The sequence below is a fragment of the Microcaecilia unicolor genome, chromosome 14 (genome assembly GCF_901765095.1).
Source record: "Microcaecilia unicolor chromosome 14, aMicUni1.1, whole genome shotgun sequence".
In the NCBI taxonomy this organism is placed as follows: Eukaryota; Metazoa; Chordata; class Amphibia; order Gymnophiona; family Siphonopidae; genus Microcaecilia; species Microcaecilia unicolor.
The window spans coordinates 12,733,009-12,751,162 of NC_044044.1; the positions used below are offsets into that span (position 1 = coordinate 12,733,009).

General features: G+C 41.3%; 1 protein-coding gene across 2 annotated transcripts in view; it reads right to left on the minus strand.

Moving 5' to 3' along the window:
• TFR2 (transferrin receptor 2) overlaps positions 1–18,154 on the minus strand; it is a 67,208-nt gene that overhangs the window by 42,232 nt on the left and 6,822 nt on the right. Inside the window, exons 2-4 of one of the 2 annotated variants that reach the window (XM_030187685.1) lie at positions 13,756–13,840; positions 13,419–13,500; positions 5,038–5,106 (exon numbers count right to left, since the gene is read on the minus strand). In XM_030187685.1, the coding sequence (XP_030043545.1) occupies positions 5,038–5,070 (33 nt within the window). In that variant the 5' untranslated portion in view covers positions 5,071–5,106; positions 13,419–13,500; positions 13,756–13,840. The remainder of the gene's footprint in view (positions 1–5,037; positions 5,107–13,418; positions 13,501–13,755; positions 13,841–18,154) is intronic. The other variant, XM_030187686.1, reaches the window with a different exon arrangement.

Genomic DNA, 18,154 nt, shown 5'->3' on the forward strand with positions numbered 1-18,154 from the left:
ACTTTTAAAACACTACGCCATCGCAGTACTGGAAAAGCACTCGGATCATAACCCTATGAAAATTATGGAAATTGAAAAGGTTATGATGATCACCTGAGATATTTCCGTTCAAGCTGATGAAAAACTTGAATCAAAGAAACTGCACACAGTGGCAAAGGAATAAAACACGAGAATGCCAAGTGATTATTCTGCACATCAAGAGGAGAGAGATACGATCCTCAAGTATCAAACAATGCAGTCAGAGAGCAAGAGAATGTGGCAGAAAGATACCGAAATAATTCCCATCGTATTGGGTGCAACAATTAAAAGCAATTTCCAAGCACACCTGGATAAGTTGCCTCTATATATTACGTTCTATGAATGCCAGAAGGAAGTTATGTTTGGCACAATGAAAGTACTACAGCAAGTATTAGCAGTAAATTTGAAATTGAGATAATACTCTACATACTCTGGCTTCAGAGCAGGGGCGTAGTTACATGGGGCCATGGGGGCATGGATCCCTCCAGATTTGGCCCTGGCCCCCTGCTGCCAATCCTCCCCCGCCACCTCCGTCAGGTACCTGTGCTGGCGGGGGACCCCAACCCCCGCCAGCCAAAGTCCTCTTCAGCGCCGGTCTCCGGGCCGGCGCTTTGCTGATCTGCAGGGATTCTGTTTCTGTGTGAGTCGTCCTGACAGCCTGCACGTAGGAATGTAGGAATGTAGGAATGTGCAGGACGCCAGGAGGACACAGAAACAGAATCCTTCCAGATCAGCAATGCACCGGAGACCGGCGCTGAAGAGGACCGGCTGGCGGGGGTTGGGGACCCGCCAGCAAAGGTACCTGACGGCGGCGGCGGAAAAGGGGGTCGAAAGGGGAGGGGCGGTGCCACCGGGGGAGGGTCAAAAGTGGTGGCAGTGGTGCGGGGGGGGGGGCAAAAGTGGTGGTGGGGGGATCAGCGGCACTGGGGAGGGGCTAAAATGTGACCCCTCACCTCGGGCTCTGAACCCTCCTCCCGCTGAAGTCTGGCTATGCCCCTGCTTCACAGAGTGAGCCTTTACTGTCAAGGTATGTGCAAAACTAACCCATCTCCCATCTGGCAACACTGCCCCCTAAAAATCACAAGTAGGTAGGCTAGATAGATCGGTTGGTATTTTTCTGCCATCATTTACTGGGGGGGGGGGCAATATTCAGACCACGGGAGTTAGACCAGCTGTGATGTCGCTGCTCTTTGCTGCCCCCAAGAAGCTGCCGCTGTGGTTGACTGCCTAGTCTGCCTGATGGTTAAGTCAACTCTGTCCTGATTGCAATCTCATGTGAACATAATACAGAGTAGATGAAGGTCCATTCAATCGGCCCTGTTTAAAGTCCTGCTCTCTTATTTTCTACCACTGTGGGTAGATAAACAAATTTCCAGCTTCAAACCAGCTCTAGCTTCCCCACCCCCTTTCCTGACCCCTCAACCCTGGTTTTAGTGTGTCCACCATATCTGTCCCACCAGACCTGGTCTTTCTCTTTGGTTCCTACAAGCTTCAAACAATCCTGCACCCAAGCCCTCTCTCATGTCCTCTCCAAAATATGTATAACGGAGGAAAGAAGAGACGATTTATACAATATCAGTATCTCTCTCTTAATCGCCGACAAGATTCATAACATATACTTGTTATGTATAGACAACATGAAGCAACAGAGTATGATAATTATGGGGGGGGGGGGGGGGGGGAGAGCCTCAGAACCCCACCTTCACTTTTTTTATGTGATAGGATTTAAGGGGTGATCATGTCACTGGCATAAAAAAAACCCCACAAAATCACACTCAGATCTCAAACATCTGCCATTAAAAAATGAAAATCAAATCCAAACAAGCAGCGTGGTGGTGTCTATATCAAAACAAGGACATCAAAGCAGTCCAACTTAATCCAGAAAAAAGAAAAAAAGAGGGGGAAAAGTCTCAAGTGTGGCAATATTGAATTTTAGACTGTCGGAGTCTAAACGCAGGACAGATTTGTCAAAAGATAAGCTATTTTGTGGTTTTGTTGGACTTTTTAGAGCTGGAACTATGTGTGAATATAAGCATTTATAAATATAAGAAAATTAAAATAGACTTATTTTTTTTGGGGGGGGGGGGTTCAGTCTATGATGACTTGTTGTACATGCAATTAATGAATAAAATTCAATATTGCAGCACTTGTTGAGACTTTTCCCCCTCTTTTTTTTCTTTTTTTTTTTTTTTATTCTGGATTAAGTTGGACTGCTTTGATGTCCTTGTTTTGATATAGACACCACCACGATGCTTGTTTGGATAAAAAAAAAACACCCACTGCTGGTTACATTCGCTTTACAACTGGATCGGGACAATATATTTAAACTTTATTTCAGACACATGAACTCTCCTTTTCTTGGATCTTAAATACAGATATTTCCGGATTTTTGTAGAGAGACTCAAAGAAAAAGAAAGCAGTTTTTGACGTTAAAAGAGAGGGTTCTCCGAATAGGAGGATCCTTTATATTAAAGTTTCCTTGCAAGTGTTATATTTCTTTGAATGCTGTTAATTACATTTTTTTTTTGACCCAGGGAAGTTAATTGAGTTTATTTCAACTAAAGAATAACTGCTGTGAATTCCTTGATTGCTAGCGCTTATCCTGGCTGTGATACTGAAGGTTCTATCTACTCTTTATTTTTATTTTATTTTTTTCTCTTTTACCTTTTTTTTTAATTTCCTAGATCTTGGGTCAATATTTGTGGACTAAATAAGAGGATGTTTTTGCCTTTTTGAGGTATCTAGTTAATACTTTAATGTGTGAAGTGTGTATCTATGTATTATTGCATAAATGTAAATTTAATAACTCATAAATAAAAAATTTAAAAAAAAACACCCCACTTTAACTCATTAAAACTCTGTGCAATTCTAATTTACTGCTCAACCCACATTGACTGTGACGATTGGATATACAACTTTAACATTCTATAAAAAGTGCTCGAAATATCATACTGTAGACCCCACTTCTTTCTCATGTCCTACCATTAAATTTTATAATCCAAACAGCCACCAAAATTTGAGGCTGTTATCTGAAAGCATCCAACCTTGTGAAAATTGGTTTTAACATAGTAAATGATGGCAGAGAAAGACCTGTACGGTCCATCCAGTCTGCCCAACAAGATAAACCATGGTTTTAACCATGGTTGCTCCATGCAAATGGTCTCAGCTGTATTAGGAGCCTGATGCAGCTGTACCACAGCTGTTAGGGTTGCAGCTTTCACTCTGTGTGGGTTACAACAACCTGCACTGAATGTACATGGCAAGAGCATCCATTCACTGGATTAGAAGAAGTGTGTGAAAGTCATTATAGCCACCCTGAAAATACATGTCCCCCAGATACAAAGGAGGCAAAATCAGGAACACTTTGCCCAGCCCGTAGTCCTAGATCTGTCCTGGATTCTAAGCTTACAACCTCTATTTCACTTCAGGGACTAGGACGGAAGCATCATAACAAACTGGAACCAATCTAAAGGTTCTTTCTGGAACAGCGTCACATAACAGCTTCTAATCCCCACCTTGCAGCTTCTTCCCCTAACAAACTACCCCAGCTGCTTCGGACTTCTGTCGAGGCAAAAAATAAGGATAGGCAGAGGAGTGGAGGAGTAACATAATAGTTAAAGCAGCAGACTGAGAACCAGCATTCAAATTCTGCTTCTCTTACTGATGCTCTGAGGGTGTCTTTTACTAAGCCATGGTAGCTTTTTTAGCTTGCGGTAGAAACCAGCTGGTGGTAAACACCGAGACACCCATTATATTCCTATGGTCTCGGCATTTACTGCCAGCTGATTTCTACTGTGAGCTTAAGTAGAGGAGTGTGGTAGCCGTGTTAGTCCACTCTTAAGGTTATCACCCAACAGAAAGGACTTAACAAGGACCTGGGGTTCCTAGCCCATTATAAACCATAAAGCTGTATGTCTCTGTTGATCACCCTCCCCTCCCCTCACCTATCCACACCCATCCTGTTAGAATATCAATGATATGCTTTGATGTCCCCATGCATACCTCCGACCCACCCCCATCCTCCCACCCTGTCAGACTGTCATAGTAATGCTTGAATGTTTTCACTTACTGTATATACACTGTCAGCTAGCACATTTGCTTATTTCCGATCTGACGAAGAAGGGCAACCTTCGAAAGCTAATCAAGAAATGTATTACGTTATGTCCAATAAAAAAGGTATCATCTTATTTTCTTTTCCATGTTTTATTTTGTTTGATTTCTATTGATATACTGTGAGCTTAAAATGCTACCATGGCTTAGAAAAAGACCTCCTTTGTGATTTTGGGCAAGTCACTTCACCTTTCATTGCCTCAGGTTCAACTTAGATTGTAGCCTCTTTGAGCAGATAAACACACATATAAATAGAAATACAGGGACTGGTGAAGTAGAGAGAAAATTGGGGTGGGGGGGGGGAGGGAGAATGAGCAATAAACTAAATTTACCAGAACTCCCAAAAGTCAAAATTTCAAAACCATAGTAAATATTTGCTCAGCGTTGCTTTGTTTTGTTCTGTATAGAGTCAAAGATAAAGAAAATGAGCTTTAAAGAATAAATAAATATGCAGAAGAAAGATAAGGGAAGGAGAAATTTAAAGAGTGGGAAAAAGAATGAGGGGAAGAAGAAAAAACAAAGAGGGCAAAATAATGAAAAGGATGAATAAGACAAAAAGGAACAAGAACAAAAATAGTCAATGTAAACATGAAATAAACCAAAGAAGAGAAAGGAGAGCAAAAAAGCAGAGAGAGAAAATTTAAAATAAAAAAAATGAATAAGCAAAGAAAGCGAGAAAACAAGAAATGGAAACAGAAAAATAAAGATAGGAAGAGAATAAAAGAAAAATGTAAACATAATAAAAAATGAATGAAAAGGAAAGAAGTAAGAAAAATAAAGAACAAGACAAAAGAATGAAAGCATATGGAAGATGGAGAACCACAAAGGGAAGATACTTTAAAAAGAAAGCAATTGAAATAAATAGATGAGGGGAAAAGCATAAAAAAGTCAATAGGAAAATATTCTTACCGTCCCAGACAGCAGGGATTTGAAGGCATCCATTAAGCGCAAGACTTCCCACTGCTCTGTAGTGCAGCCCTGTGGGGAAACACCCAAAAATGATTAGAGAGGCTGTGCCTCTAGGAGAGCTTATCAGCCACACACCCCACCCTCATGGGCTAATCCACAGCCTTGTCTTTGAAGCCCCAGAACCCCAGCAGGGTAAATGGAGACTTTCCTCATGAAGTAATGCATTGCCACATCACAGAATAGATACAGGGCAGCACGGCAACGACACTGCCAGCTCCCCACACAATTACACACACACACACATTCTGTCCCACCAAACAACAGGTACAGTAGAAGCAGCAGCAGTGCAAGACTGACACACACACACAGTCTCTTTATCTCTCACATGCACCTGTGTCCAAGCTTCGCACACACTGTCCCAGCACAGAGGGCTGTTCTTCTGACTGAGATCACACGCCACAAGCTTTGGTTTAGCAGTGAGGTTCATTACTGTCAAGGTATGTGGAAAACGAACCCAGTTGTAGACATTACTCCAGGAATTCATTTCATACATAAGTGGGCAGAACAGGAGTTTGTACAAGAAGTCTGACAGGGTTCATATTAGGACTCAGCTTAAAGTGGAGGAGTGGCGTAGTGGTTAGAGCACCAGTCTTGATGTCCAGAGGTGGCCGGTTCAAATCCCACTGCTGCTCCTCCTTGTGATCTTGGGCAAGTCACTTAACCCTCCCATTGCCTCAGGTACAAACTTAGATTGTGAGCCCTCCTGGGACAGAGAAATATCCAGAGTACCTGAATGTAACTCACCTTGAGCTACTACTGAAAAAGGTGTGAGCAAAATCTAAATAAATAAAGAAGATTCTGGAATCTTAAAGAGTGACAAGATTCCATGCAGAATCTCAAAGAGTAGCGACATTCCATGTAGAACCCCAAAGAATAGCAAGATTCTGGAGTGGAGGAGTGGCCTAGTGGTTAGAGCACCAGTCTTGATGTCCAGAGGTGGCTGATTCAAATCCCACTGCTGCTCCTCCTTGTGATCTTGGGCAAGTCATTTAACCCTCCATTGCCTCAGGTACAAACTTAGATTGTGAGCCCTCCTGGGACAGAGAAATATCCAGAGTACCTGAATGTAACTCACCTTGAGCTACTACTGAAAAAAGCGTGAGCAAAATCTAAATAAAGGGTTCTCCACATCTCAATAATGTACAGAGCATATCTATAAGGGTTTTGGGACTATCTATAAATTTTATTGTAATCAGATTTGCAATATTGCCTTTCATCATAAACCTCAAAGGGCTACAAAAATAAAAATTGTAAACAGTGTAAACAATAAAAATACAATACATTCATTAAAATGAATGATATATCAAAAGTAAAAGCAACACGGTGAGTTTTCAAGATGGCGATCGTGTGAGGGTGTGAGTCACACAAGCTCCCGAACGACGGTATCTGCCTTAGTAGCGCTTACCTTTTCTCTTTTCGCCTGCGATAATGGTGAAGAGAAAGGGGAAAGTCGGGGCTAAAGCCGCTGCGAGCCCTGGCGGCAATCTAGCGCTCCGACAGCCGACTCTAGAGTCGTTTGGTCTTTGTGCTCCGGGCGCCCAGGTTCCTGCTTTGGTTGGGTCCCCAGGACAACAGGGGGACCTTAGCGTTGAGGCGACTTCTTTAAGTCCGCCATTGCAAGCTGCGCCGCCGAGACCGAGCGGGAAACAAGGAGCGATGGGAGAACTCCAGACGACCCTTGCTGAGGTTAGCGGCGGCCCCATCGGCTTTTCGACCCCGGGAGGAGTGTCAACAGAAGAGGGGGCGGGAGGTTTTGATTCCTCGCCCTCTCTCACCCAGGAAACCCCGCTCAAGGTACTCGGAGTAAGGAGTAAACCCGCAGCGGTAACCTTAGAGGCCCTCTGGGAGGTGATTCAGACTATCAATTCGTCACTACTACAATTAACAACTTCTTTTAATACTGAAGTTAAGGATTTAAAAGATTTTCGTCGAACGATGGAATCAAAGGCTCAGGAACAAGAAGCAAAAAGTGAGTTAAATCTGCAAGAAATAAAGAATTTACAGACTGCTGTAGCTAATATGGTTGTTGAAAAAGATTTGACTCGAAGGAAAATTGAATTTTTTGACAATCAACTCAGGCGTAACAACCTGAGATTTTTGAATTTTCCTAAGACTCGTTTAATATCATCCATAGAAATGCTGAAAAAATATTTCCTTGAAGTACTTGGTATCCCAAAAGAAGCTATGCCTCCTATTGTGAAGGCTTTCTATGTTACAGGAGCTAATGTAGCCCAGATAGAAATTCCGGAAATGAATCTGACACAACTTTTAGAAACATCATCTTTAGAAGTCGTAACTGAGCGCACGACTCTTCTCGCTACCTTTGCTTTTGAAACTGATCGGAACCATGTTTTCAGACTTTACTTCAGACATATGGCTGCCCAGTTCTTTGGATCAAAAATACAAATTTTTCCTGATCTCAGTAAAAATACTCAGAGAAGGAGACGAGAATTTTTGGGACTTAGGCCCCGAGTTCTCGCCCTAGGGGGCACATTTAAATTGAAATTTGCTTGTAGATGTATAATTTCCTTAAATACAATGTTCTATGTATTTTTTGAACCAGATAAGCTGAGACAGTTTATAACTGTTAAAGAGAGTGGTGGCGAAAGAGTTCTGGTCACCCCAGTAGGGAGCTGAAACCGCAGGCAGGAACTGGGCTCTACCCTTATAATTAGTTTTCTTTTTCTTATTTGAATATTTCCTTATATCTTGATCTCATATTGTGGACTAAGTAACAATGTAATTTCCTTTATTACTCCTTGAGTTATAGGGGTGGGGGAAAATATGCCTTTGAATATTTACCTGATTTTCCTATGTTTACTTAATGTAAATTTTATTTTGAAAATGATAAATAAAAATTAAAAAAAAAAAAAAAAAAGTAAAAGCAACACATAAAACATTCTACCAGCCTAAGCTACAAAATTCCACATAAGTGTATTTCATCAAACTCTAAAAGCAATCAACAGCAAAATGGATAAATAAACTTACCTATCAACTAAAGGCCGATGTAAAAAGCCAAAGTTTGTAGCCTGTTCCAACAGTAAGGGCACTATACAGAGAAAAAATGGTATCAAATTCCAGTGATAAGGACCTCTATAGCAGAGAGCTAGGCAGCCTATTCACTGTAAACCTAATATTACTGGGCAGTGGAAGGGCAAATGTTAGCCTGAGAACATCTGAGGTATCTGATAGGTTCACAAGGGACCAACAAATCAGAGTACATAAGTAATGCCACACTGGGAAAAGACCAAGGGTCCATCAAGCCCAGCATCCTGTCCCCGACAGCGGCCAATCCAGGCCAAGGGCACCTGGCAAGCTTCCCAAACGTACAATCAAGCCATTGTGACATCACTAATGAGGTTGGCTCTTATTGGTGGAATGAGCCACTATGACATCACAATAGGTTAAATCACTGCTCTATGTAATAAAAGTGAGCCAAGTAGAGGACATAAGTACATAAGTAATGCCATACTGGGAAAAGACCAAGGGTCCATCGAGCCCAGCATCCTGTCCACGACAGCAGCCAATCCAGGCCAAGGGCACCTGGCAGCTTCCCAAACGTACAAACATTCTATACATGTTATTCCTGGAATTGTGGATTTTTCCCAAGTCCATTTAGTAGTGGTTTATGGACTTGGGAAAATGATGTTCCCCACTGTGGCTCTCTTGAAATGCGAGCCATGGAACTAACTTTATATTGAATTCTGTAACTGACATGAAGCCAGTGATGGGCAAAAGGGAGTCATATGATCACATTTTTGTATAAAGGAGACGCAAGATTAAAAAATTTTGGATGAGTTCAGGATGTCTTAAAGATACTGTAGCTAAGCCGGAAAATAATGCATTGAAGTAGTCTAATCCAGGCCCAAAATTAGACATAGGCAACAAAGGTCATTGCCTAGAGCCAAAAGGAGTCAGATTTCATTTGCATTTATGATCAGAGGAAGAAACTCTTCTCCCCACCCACTCTGTTCCTACCTATGGATACCAACATCTTAAATCTGGCCCTGGTCTAATCACCTTAATACCGGCACAGATATGCTGTGGACGGGCAAACCTCAGGGGAGGTTGTTTAGGAATATGAGGAGAGACTTGCTGACCTGAACATGTATACCGTGGAGGAAAGGAGAAACAGGGGTGATATGATACAGACGTTCAAATATTTGAACGGTATTAATCCGCAAATGAACCTTTTCCGTAGATGGGAAGGCGGTAGAACTGGACATGAAATGAGATTGAAGGGGGGCAGACTCAAGAAAAATGTCAGGAAGTACTTTTTCACGGAGAGAGTGGTGGATACTTGGAATGCCCTCCTGCGGGAGGTGGTGGAGATGAAAACGGTAACGGAATTCAAACATGCGTGGAATATGCATAAAGGAATCCTGTTCAGAAGGAATGGATCCTCAGAAGCTTAGCTGAGATTGGGTGGCGGGGCTGGTGGTTGGGAGGCGGGGCTAGTGCTGGGCAGACTTCTACAGTCTGTGCCCTGAAAATGGCAGATACAAATCAAGGTAAGGTACACACAAAAAGTAGCACATATGAGTTTATCTTGTTGGGCAGACTGGATGGACCGTGCAGGTCTTTTTCTGCTGTCGTCTACTACGTATGCAAAAACATCTGTATATCTCTTGGTTCTGAAAAAGGATAAAGAAGTTGAATCTTATGCAAAAAAAAAAAAGATTTCTTGGTTTACATGCCAAAATGTCCTTCAAAACTCAAAGAATAATCTAAGACCACTCCCAATATAATCACTTTATCAAACGGCGGGACTGAAATACCCGCAGTAGAAGGCGTAGACCAGGTAGAATGCAGTTCCTACTGAACCAAATTGCTTCTGGCTTTGATGTATTAAGTTTCAGCTTGTGTGAGCTCAACCGATCTGAAACCACAGCCAAACCATCATTTGCGTGCTGAAGGTTTAGGGAAGAAACGTCAAAGTAGGTCACCGTACAGTCAGAGGGCGTATCTCTTGAGTCCAGCTGTTTATCACCTAGCACACCAAACTCTACTGGTACTACAACTACGACTTATCATTTCTACTGCACCACCAGATCTACACAGCACTGTAGAAATAGACGCAAGAGACAGCCCCTGTTTCGAGGAACTCACAATCTAATCAAGGCACACAGAAGAGACAAATAAGAGATTTCATTAATTTTATTTATTATAGAATGTATGATCATAAACAGTCATCAGCCACTGTTAAGATTTTTTTTAACTTGACATTTTTTTAATGGATTGTCAATATTAGCCAACAAACAGAGCATAGCCACTGTCAAGATTTAGAACAGCCTCAGAAAGGTGGCTTTTATAAGAAGACCTTGAATATGGCCAGAGAGGAAGCGTGACATCAACTCAGGAGGTCTGTTCTAAGCATAGGGATACAACAAGGTGGGACGCATGGAATCAGGTAGTGGCAATGGATGAGATGGGCACAGATCACGTATAGCAGGATATAAGAGAAGAGAACAGAGACCTAGGCATAAGCACTCTGATTTCCATTTTCTGTTTGCTCTCCCTTACTTCGAGTGAATGATCCTTTCCTATTAATAATAATAATCTGCCTCCTCCTCCCCACTCACGTGTCTAGCATCTATCACTTCCTCTCCCCCCCCCCCCTCCACAAGTCCAGCATCTGTCTCTAGTCCCCTCACAGTCCTCCAACCTTGCACCAGCAGCGGCAGCAATGACAAACGCAAGCCTCCAGACAGCCCCACTAAAACCTTTGCACTGCCAGATCCTGCCCACAGGAAATTACATCAGAGAAGGTTATACTTCCTGGCTGCTGCTCTTCCTACCTTGACTTCCTGGCTGCTGCTCTTCCTACCTTGACCAAAGGGAAGGGAATACAAGTATTTAACAAATAAGAGGGGAAACCTCGACTAGCAGAAGAATATTAGGAGAGGGGTTGGCCCATCATATTTGAAAGATGTATTATTGCATAGGTTACGTTCGTCTCAAAAATCTCTTTTGCACATTCCAAACAGGATAAAATATGTATCAATGTCCTCCCATATATTGGGGTATAAAGGGTCAAAATTATGGAATGAGGTGTCGGAGGATATGAAAGTGAAGAAACAATGTGACAAGGTGACGGCTGTGGCCAGAAGGATGCTAGGCTGCATAGAGAGGGGTATAACCAGCAGAAGAAAGGAGGTGTTGATGGCCCTCCACAAGTCGTGGGTGAGGCCCCACTTGGAGTACTGTGTTCAATTTTGGAGGCCGCATCTTGCTAAAGATGTAAAAAGACTGGAAGCGGTGCAAAGAAAAGCTACAAAAATGGTATGGGATTTGCGTTGCAAACCGTACGAGGAGAGACTTGCTGACCTGAACATGTATACCTTGGAGGAAAGGAGAAACAGGGGTGACATGATACAGACGTTCAAATATTTGAAAGGTATTAATCCACAAATGAACCTTTCCGGAGACGGGAAGGCGGTAGAACTAGAGGACATGCATTGAGGTTGAAGGGGGGCAGACTCAGGACTAATGTCAGGAAGTAGTTTTGCACAGAAAGGGTGGTAGATACACGGAATCCCCTTCTGCGGGAAGTGGAGGAGATGAAAGCAGTAATTGAATTCAAACATGCGTGGGATAAACACAAAGAAGGAAGGAATTTAGAAGGAATGGATCTACGGAATCTTGGTGGAGATTGGGTGGCAACACTGGTAATTGGGAAGCAAAACCAGTGCTGGGCAGACTTCTACTGATTGTGACTGAATACATATGGATGGGCTGAAGTGTAAATTTTTTTTTTTTTAATTTTAAATTTGTTTATTAAATTTATTTTACAAGTTAACATCCACTTGCAAAGGAAAAACAGATCCAAACTTGCTAAAATTACATAGCAGTAATATACATCACTATCCATTCAAAGAAACAGTTTATATCTTCCTTAGACCTCAATTATGTGGTAAAGGGGGGCGACAGGTATTTAAATGGAGAAATTAACCTCAATATTTAAAATAAATCGGCTTAACCTGGAACCATATCTATTATTCCTTAGTTGGTAAAGTTGTTTCTATATTACGTTTAATTAGGTTCTTCAAGTCCAAGAATGTCCGTAGCTGTGATGGGTCATAAAACACATATTTAGTTCCTTGAAAATTGATCCTACACTTACATGGATATGCTAACATATATGTCGCCCCTAAGGATCTGGTTGCATTTCTTAAGTCTAAAAATTGTTTCCTCCTCTCTTGCGTTGCTTTCGCAACGTCAGGGTAAACCCAAACTTTTTGTCAATGAAACAATTTTGATGAATTTTTAACATAAAGCTTCAAGACCTGGTTTAAATCTTGTTCAAAAACAAATTGAACAATTAAAGTACCACGATTAGTTATTTCAACATCCGATTCTTCTAAGAATGCAGTTAAATTCTGAGGCTCCTGCTTTTCTCCTTGTACTTTCTTTACAGAATCTTTTAAAGGCAAGTAATACATCTTATTACATGGGGGCATATTAGAGGAATCTATCTGTAAAATTTCCTGAAGGTACATTCTGAATAAATTGCTTGATTTTAATAGTGATGAAATAGGAAAATTCAGGAACCTCAGGTTTAAACGACGATTATAGTTCTCCATTTGTTCAATTTTTCGCTGAGTTATTTGTTTATCTTTTATCAATGCGTCCACTGAAGATTTTAATTCATTAGCCACAATTTGGTTTTGCTGAGCCTGTTAAAATTCCTTGTAAATGTCTTGTCACACTTGGAAACAATCAGCATGTTTTTTGGGAACTCAGTCAATTGGAATTGATGGCTTTTTCTTTATCTGGTAATTCTTGAGAGACACATGGACAATTATTATTTTTGCTGGTGTTTTATTTATTTACTTATTTATTGGGATTTATTAACCATCTTTATGAAGAGATTTACCCAAGGCGGTGTACAGCAGGTATAGTTTAACATAAAACTTACAATTTTGTTAACAGCATAACAATAATAAAACGACCAAATATACTAACTACTCCATACTATCCTAGTCTTCCCTTCCCCATCCTTCCTACACCATACCCATCCCTATCTCTCTATCTTATCTTCGTTACTCCTTCCCATGTTAACTCACACATTCTCAAAGCCTTCTGTTACTATGTTACATTATAGTTCGTAATATTCTCCTTACTGAATCTAACAGTTGTAATTCTGTTTAATATGTAAGCCACATTGTACCTGCTTCTGTGGGAAAGTGCGGGGTATAAATGTAATAAATAAATACAATAAATGAGGTAAACTTGAAAACAGCAAATTGAAACCTAATAATAGGACGACCATGAAACAGGATCAAAAATAGACACATTTAACGGTACTGAAATTCAAATACCTGGTGATACAATACGATGAGGAAGTTCAGGATGTAGTTATTGTTTTTCTTCTTTATGCATTGGCAACTTTAATTGTTGGATCTAGATTGCCAGGGCTGGTGGTTGGGAGGCGGGGATAGTGCTGGGCAGACTTGTACAGTCTGTGCCAGAGACGGTGGTTGGGAGGAGGGGCTGGTGGTTGGGAGGCGGGGATAGTGCTGGGCAGACTTATACGGTCTGTGCCCTGAAGAGCACAGGTACAAATCAAAGTAGGGTATACACAAAAAGCAGCAAATATGAGTTATCTTGTTGGGCAGACTGGATGGACCGTGCAGGTCTTTTTCTGCCGTCATCTACTATGTAGATTGATTATATGTGTTTATGTTCCTTTCACTCTCTGCTGATTTCCTCATGACATGGATGGACTCAATGAATGTTGTTTCTAAGTACAAAAAAACAGAAGAAACCAGTCTTCGCAAGGAAATCAACAAGAAACAAAACAGCAAAGATGACCAACAAAAGCAAAAAACAAAAAATATAAAAATAAGAATAAAAAATATATATATAAAAAACGTCAAAATTTAAAATTTATCATAAAATATGTATTTAAAAGATGAATCCATCAAAATCAAAAAATTACATAAAAAAAGACACTTTGGATGTAAAAATGAATAATCAACTTTATTAGCCAAACTGTAGCAGGGAGAAAGGGACTCGACACAGCTGTGTTTCGGTTTGATTGCATAGATCAGAGACGATGCTCTGATCTTCTCCGCTCAACAACTTTGTTGCCAGTACAATTGAGCACTATAGCTTCAGTTTATTGGTAAGACACACATATTCTTTTTATATTTGGATAGAATTCATAATCAACAGACGGCAGAGAAGACTCCTGACGCAGGCCAGTACGGCCGAAACACAGCTGTGTCGAGTCCCTTTCTCCCTGCTACAGTTTGGCTAATAAAGTTGATTCTTCATTTTTACATCCAAGTGTCGTCTTTTTTATGTCATTTTTTGATTTTGATGGATTCATCTTTTAAATACATATTTTATGATTAATTTTAAATTTTGACGTTTTTTATATATATATTTTTTATTCTTATTTTTATATTTTTTGTTTTTTGCTTTTGTTGGTCATCTTTGCTGTTTTGTTTCTTGTTGTTTTCTAAGACCAGTTGTGGTCTATTTGATATTTGATTTCTTTAAACTTTTATTTCATTTGCTTGTATACACAGTTGTATGCTAATTGTGAAAAGAATTTTATTTATTTGTTACATTTGCATCCCACATTTTCCCACCTATTTGCAGGCTCGATATGGCTTACATAGTACCGTAAAGGCATTCGCCAATTCCGGTATATACAGTTACACAGTGATGTTATGGTAGAATAGGGTTCATGTGGAACAAACATATTAGGGAATCGTATACAGGAGGAGTTACGTTATGGCCATTACGTGCTTTGCTTTGGTAGTGTTGCTTGGTTCAAGTATTTAAGTAGGGTCGGTAGGGTATGCCTTCTTGAACAGGTAAGTTTTTAGTCATTTCTGGAAGTTTAGGTGGTTATACGTTGTTTTCACTGCTTTTGGTAGTGCGTTGCATAGTTGTGTGCTTATGTATGAAAAGCTGGATGCATAAGTTGATTTGTATTTGAGTCCTTTGCAGCTTGGATAGTGGAGGTTTAGATATGTTCGGGTTTTTTTTTGTCATTGTTAGCACTCAATTATTGCCATTAATTGGATTGTTAACCAATTAAGTTGCTTGCACAAATTTGGGTGACCTTTATAGAATCTAGAGCAGGGGCGTAGCCAGACTTCAGCGGGAGGGGGGTCCAGAGCCCGAGGTGAGGGGGCACATTTTAGCCCCCCCTGGTGCCGCTGACCCCCCCTCCCGCTGCCAACCCTCCCCCGCTGTCACCTACCTTTGCTGGCGGGGGACCCCAACCCCCGCCAGCTGAGGTCCTCTTCTTCCGGCGCAAGGCTTCGTTCTGTTTCTGTGCAGGACGTCAGACTCACAGAAACAGAACGAAGCCTTGTGCCGGAAGAAGAGGACCTCGGCTGGTGGGGGTTGGAGTCCCCCACTAGCAAACGTAGGCGACGACGGCGGGGGGTTGGTGGCGTGAGGGGGTAGAGAGGGTCGTCGGCAGGGGGGTCCAGGGACAAATCTGCGGGGGTCCAGGCTCCCGTGGCCCCACGTAGCTACGCCACTGATCTGGAGGATAGTTAGTTGGAATGCCCTTGTTCTGCCCTGGTAGTGTCCAAATACATTGCAGCATTTAGAGGGAAATTTCAGCTCCGTTATTTGTATAACGCAGCTGAATGTGTGAGAATCTTTGAATACTGACCTAGTTGTTTATAGTTAACTGTATTAGGATTCCCCAGTGGTGTTATTGGCATTTAAATCCTCATCATTATGGATAATAAAATGCCTTGGCCTCTCTGTCCCATCTCCTTCGACTATCCCTCATTTCTCAATTCCGTTCATGGCTTATGTTAAACATTAACTTTGCTTTCCTGAAACTGCATAAATCAGCTGCTGTCCAGAGACTCTTTAACCTCTTCCATCCCTTCTGCCAGTCAATCACTCTCAAAGCAATGCTCCCCAAGCACACTACTACTACTACTACTACTACTATTTAGCATTTCTATAGCGCTACAAGGCGTACGCAGCGCTGCACAAACATAGAAGAAAGACAGTCCCTGCTCAAAGAGCTTACAATCTAATAGACGAGAAATAAAGTAAGCAAATCAAATCAATTAATGAAATCTTTTTGAAGTGGATGAAAAGGTAAAGGGTCATGGATTTGATGCACTGCCTTTCAGTAGTAGAACCAAACTCTGTAGTTACACCTTCAGTAAATGTGATGCATTCTGATGACGATCAGCATAACAGCACTGCGCCGCTTTACTCGTATTTATATCGTCAGGAGAATCTAAATTTTGAGGGAAGTAAGGAGTAGTTTGCAGAGAAGGGCGACAAAAATGATAAAGGGGATGGGACGACTTCCCTATGAGGAAAGGCTAAAGCGGCTAGGGCTCTTCAGCTTGGAGAAAAGACGGCTGAGGGGAGATATGATAGAGGTCTATAAAATAATGAGTGGAGTTGAACGGGTAGATGTGAAGCGTCTGTTCACGCTTTCCAAAAATACTAGGACTAGGGGGCATGCGATGAAGCTACAATGTAGTAAATTTAAAATGAATCGGAGAAAATTTTTCTTCACTCAACGTGTAATTAAACTCTGGAATTCGTTTCCAGAGAATGTGGTAAAGGCGGTTAGCTTAGCGGAGTTTAAAAAAGGTTTGGACGGCTTCCTAAAGGAAAAGGCCATAGACCGTTATTAAATGGACTTGGGGAAAATCCACTATTTCTGGGATAAGCAGTATAAAATGTTTTGTACATTTTTGGGATCTTGCCGAGTATTTGTGACCTGGATTGGCCACTGCTGGAAACAGGATGCTGGGCTCGATGGACCTTTGGTCTTTCCCAGTACGGCAATACTTATGTACTTATCTTAGAAAAGGCTAAATTATCATTTTGGAGAGCAGAAGACATACCAGTGCTATGGAAATGGTAACCCCCTACCCCCCTCCAGTTAGCACTTGCACTCAAATAGAACTCCTATTTAGTTACTGTGAAAAGCATCATGAGTCCCAAATGGCTGTAGTAGAGAATTAGAGGAAAACCTCTTCAATTAAAGAGAGACACAAGAGTCAGCCATGACACGTTTTTGTACTGAGCTATAGCTTGCCCACTGGTTCCCCCCTCCCCCGCTGCCAATTAGAGGAGAAGGTGGGCTGGGAGCAATTTGATGCCCCTAAATATTTGCCCCCTGGCACGGTGCTGCTCCCGTCCCACCTCCATTGCTGAATATTACCAGTGCCTGAATTTTTATTTTAAATGTTTAGATTTTGCTCACCTAGTATTTATTTATTTATTGCATTTGTATCCCACATTTTCCCACCTTTTTGCGGGTTCAGTGTGGCTTACAATACGTTATGAAAACTGGAAGTACATTTTGTTACAACTCAGTTATGGATTACATTATGAGGTGTTATGCGAGACAAAGTCTTGTGACAATAAGGAATATAACAATGGAAAAGATCATTGAGACATTGGAAGGAAAGAACGGGAAACTAAAAGGGGCGATACATTGGAGGGAACCAGTGGGAAACAAAAAGGGGCGGTATATAATAACAGGAAAGCATTTGGTATTCTCATCATTCTGCTGTTTTGAGGTGCAGCTACCCAGAACTGCTTGCAGTACTTAAGTTGTGGCTTCATCATAAGGAGTCTTTCATGTTGCCAAGTGCCTTCTGAAAATCCATATACAATATATTGACCATCTTGCTTTAAGTTTTTTATTTACACATCTTACTGGAATATTACTGCCCCATCCTTGACCATCTTTAAATCTAGATTGAAAGCCCACCTCTTTAACATTGCTTTTGACTTGTAACCACTCCCCCACATTAATTGATTTGCTTTCTTTATTTTTGTCTATTAGATTGTAAGCTCTTTGAGCAGGGACTGTCTTTCTTCTATGTTTGTGAAGCGCTGCGTACGCTTTGTAGCGCTATAGAAATGCTAAATAGTAGTAGTAGTAGTAGTATACATTTTCTGTGAGTAAGGTATGAGTGTGGTAAGTTTGCGGGAGATGAGAAGGTGAGGTAGGGGATGGGAATTCAGAGTGGCTGTAGTGATGCATTATTGAACAGTGAGTGCGGCTTTATGTGTTTTGGTTCTTTCCGTAAATTTTCTC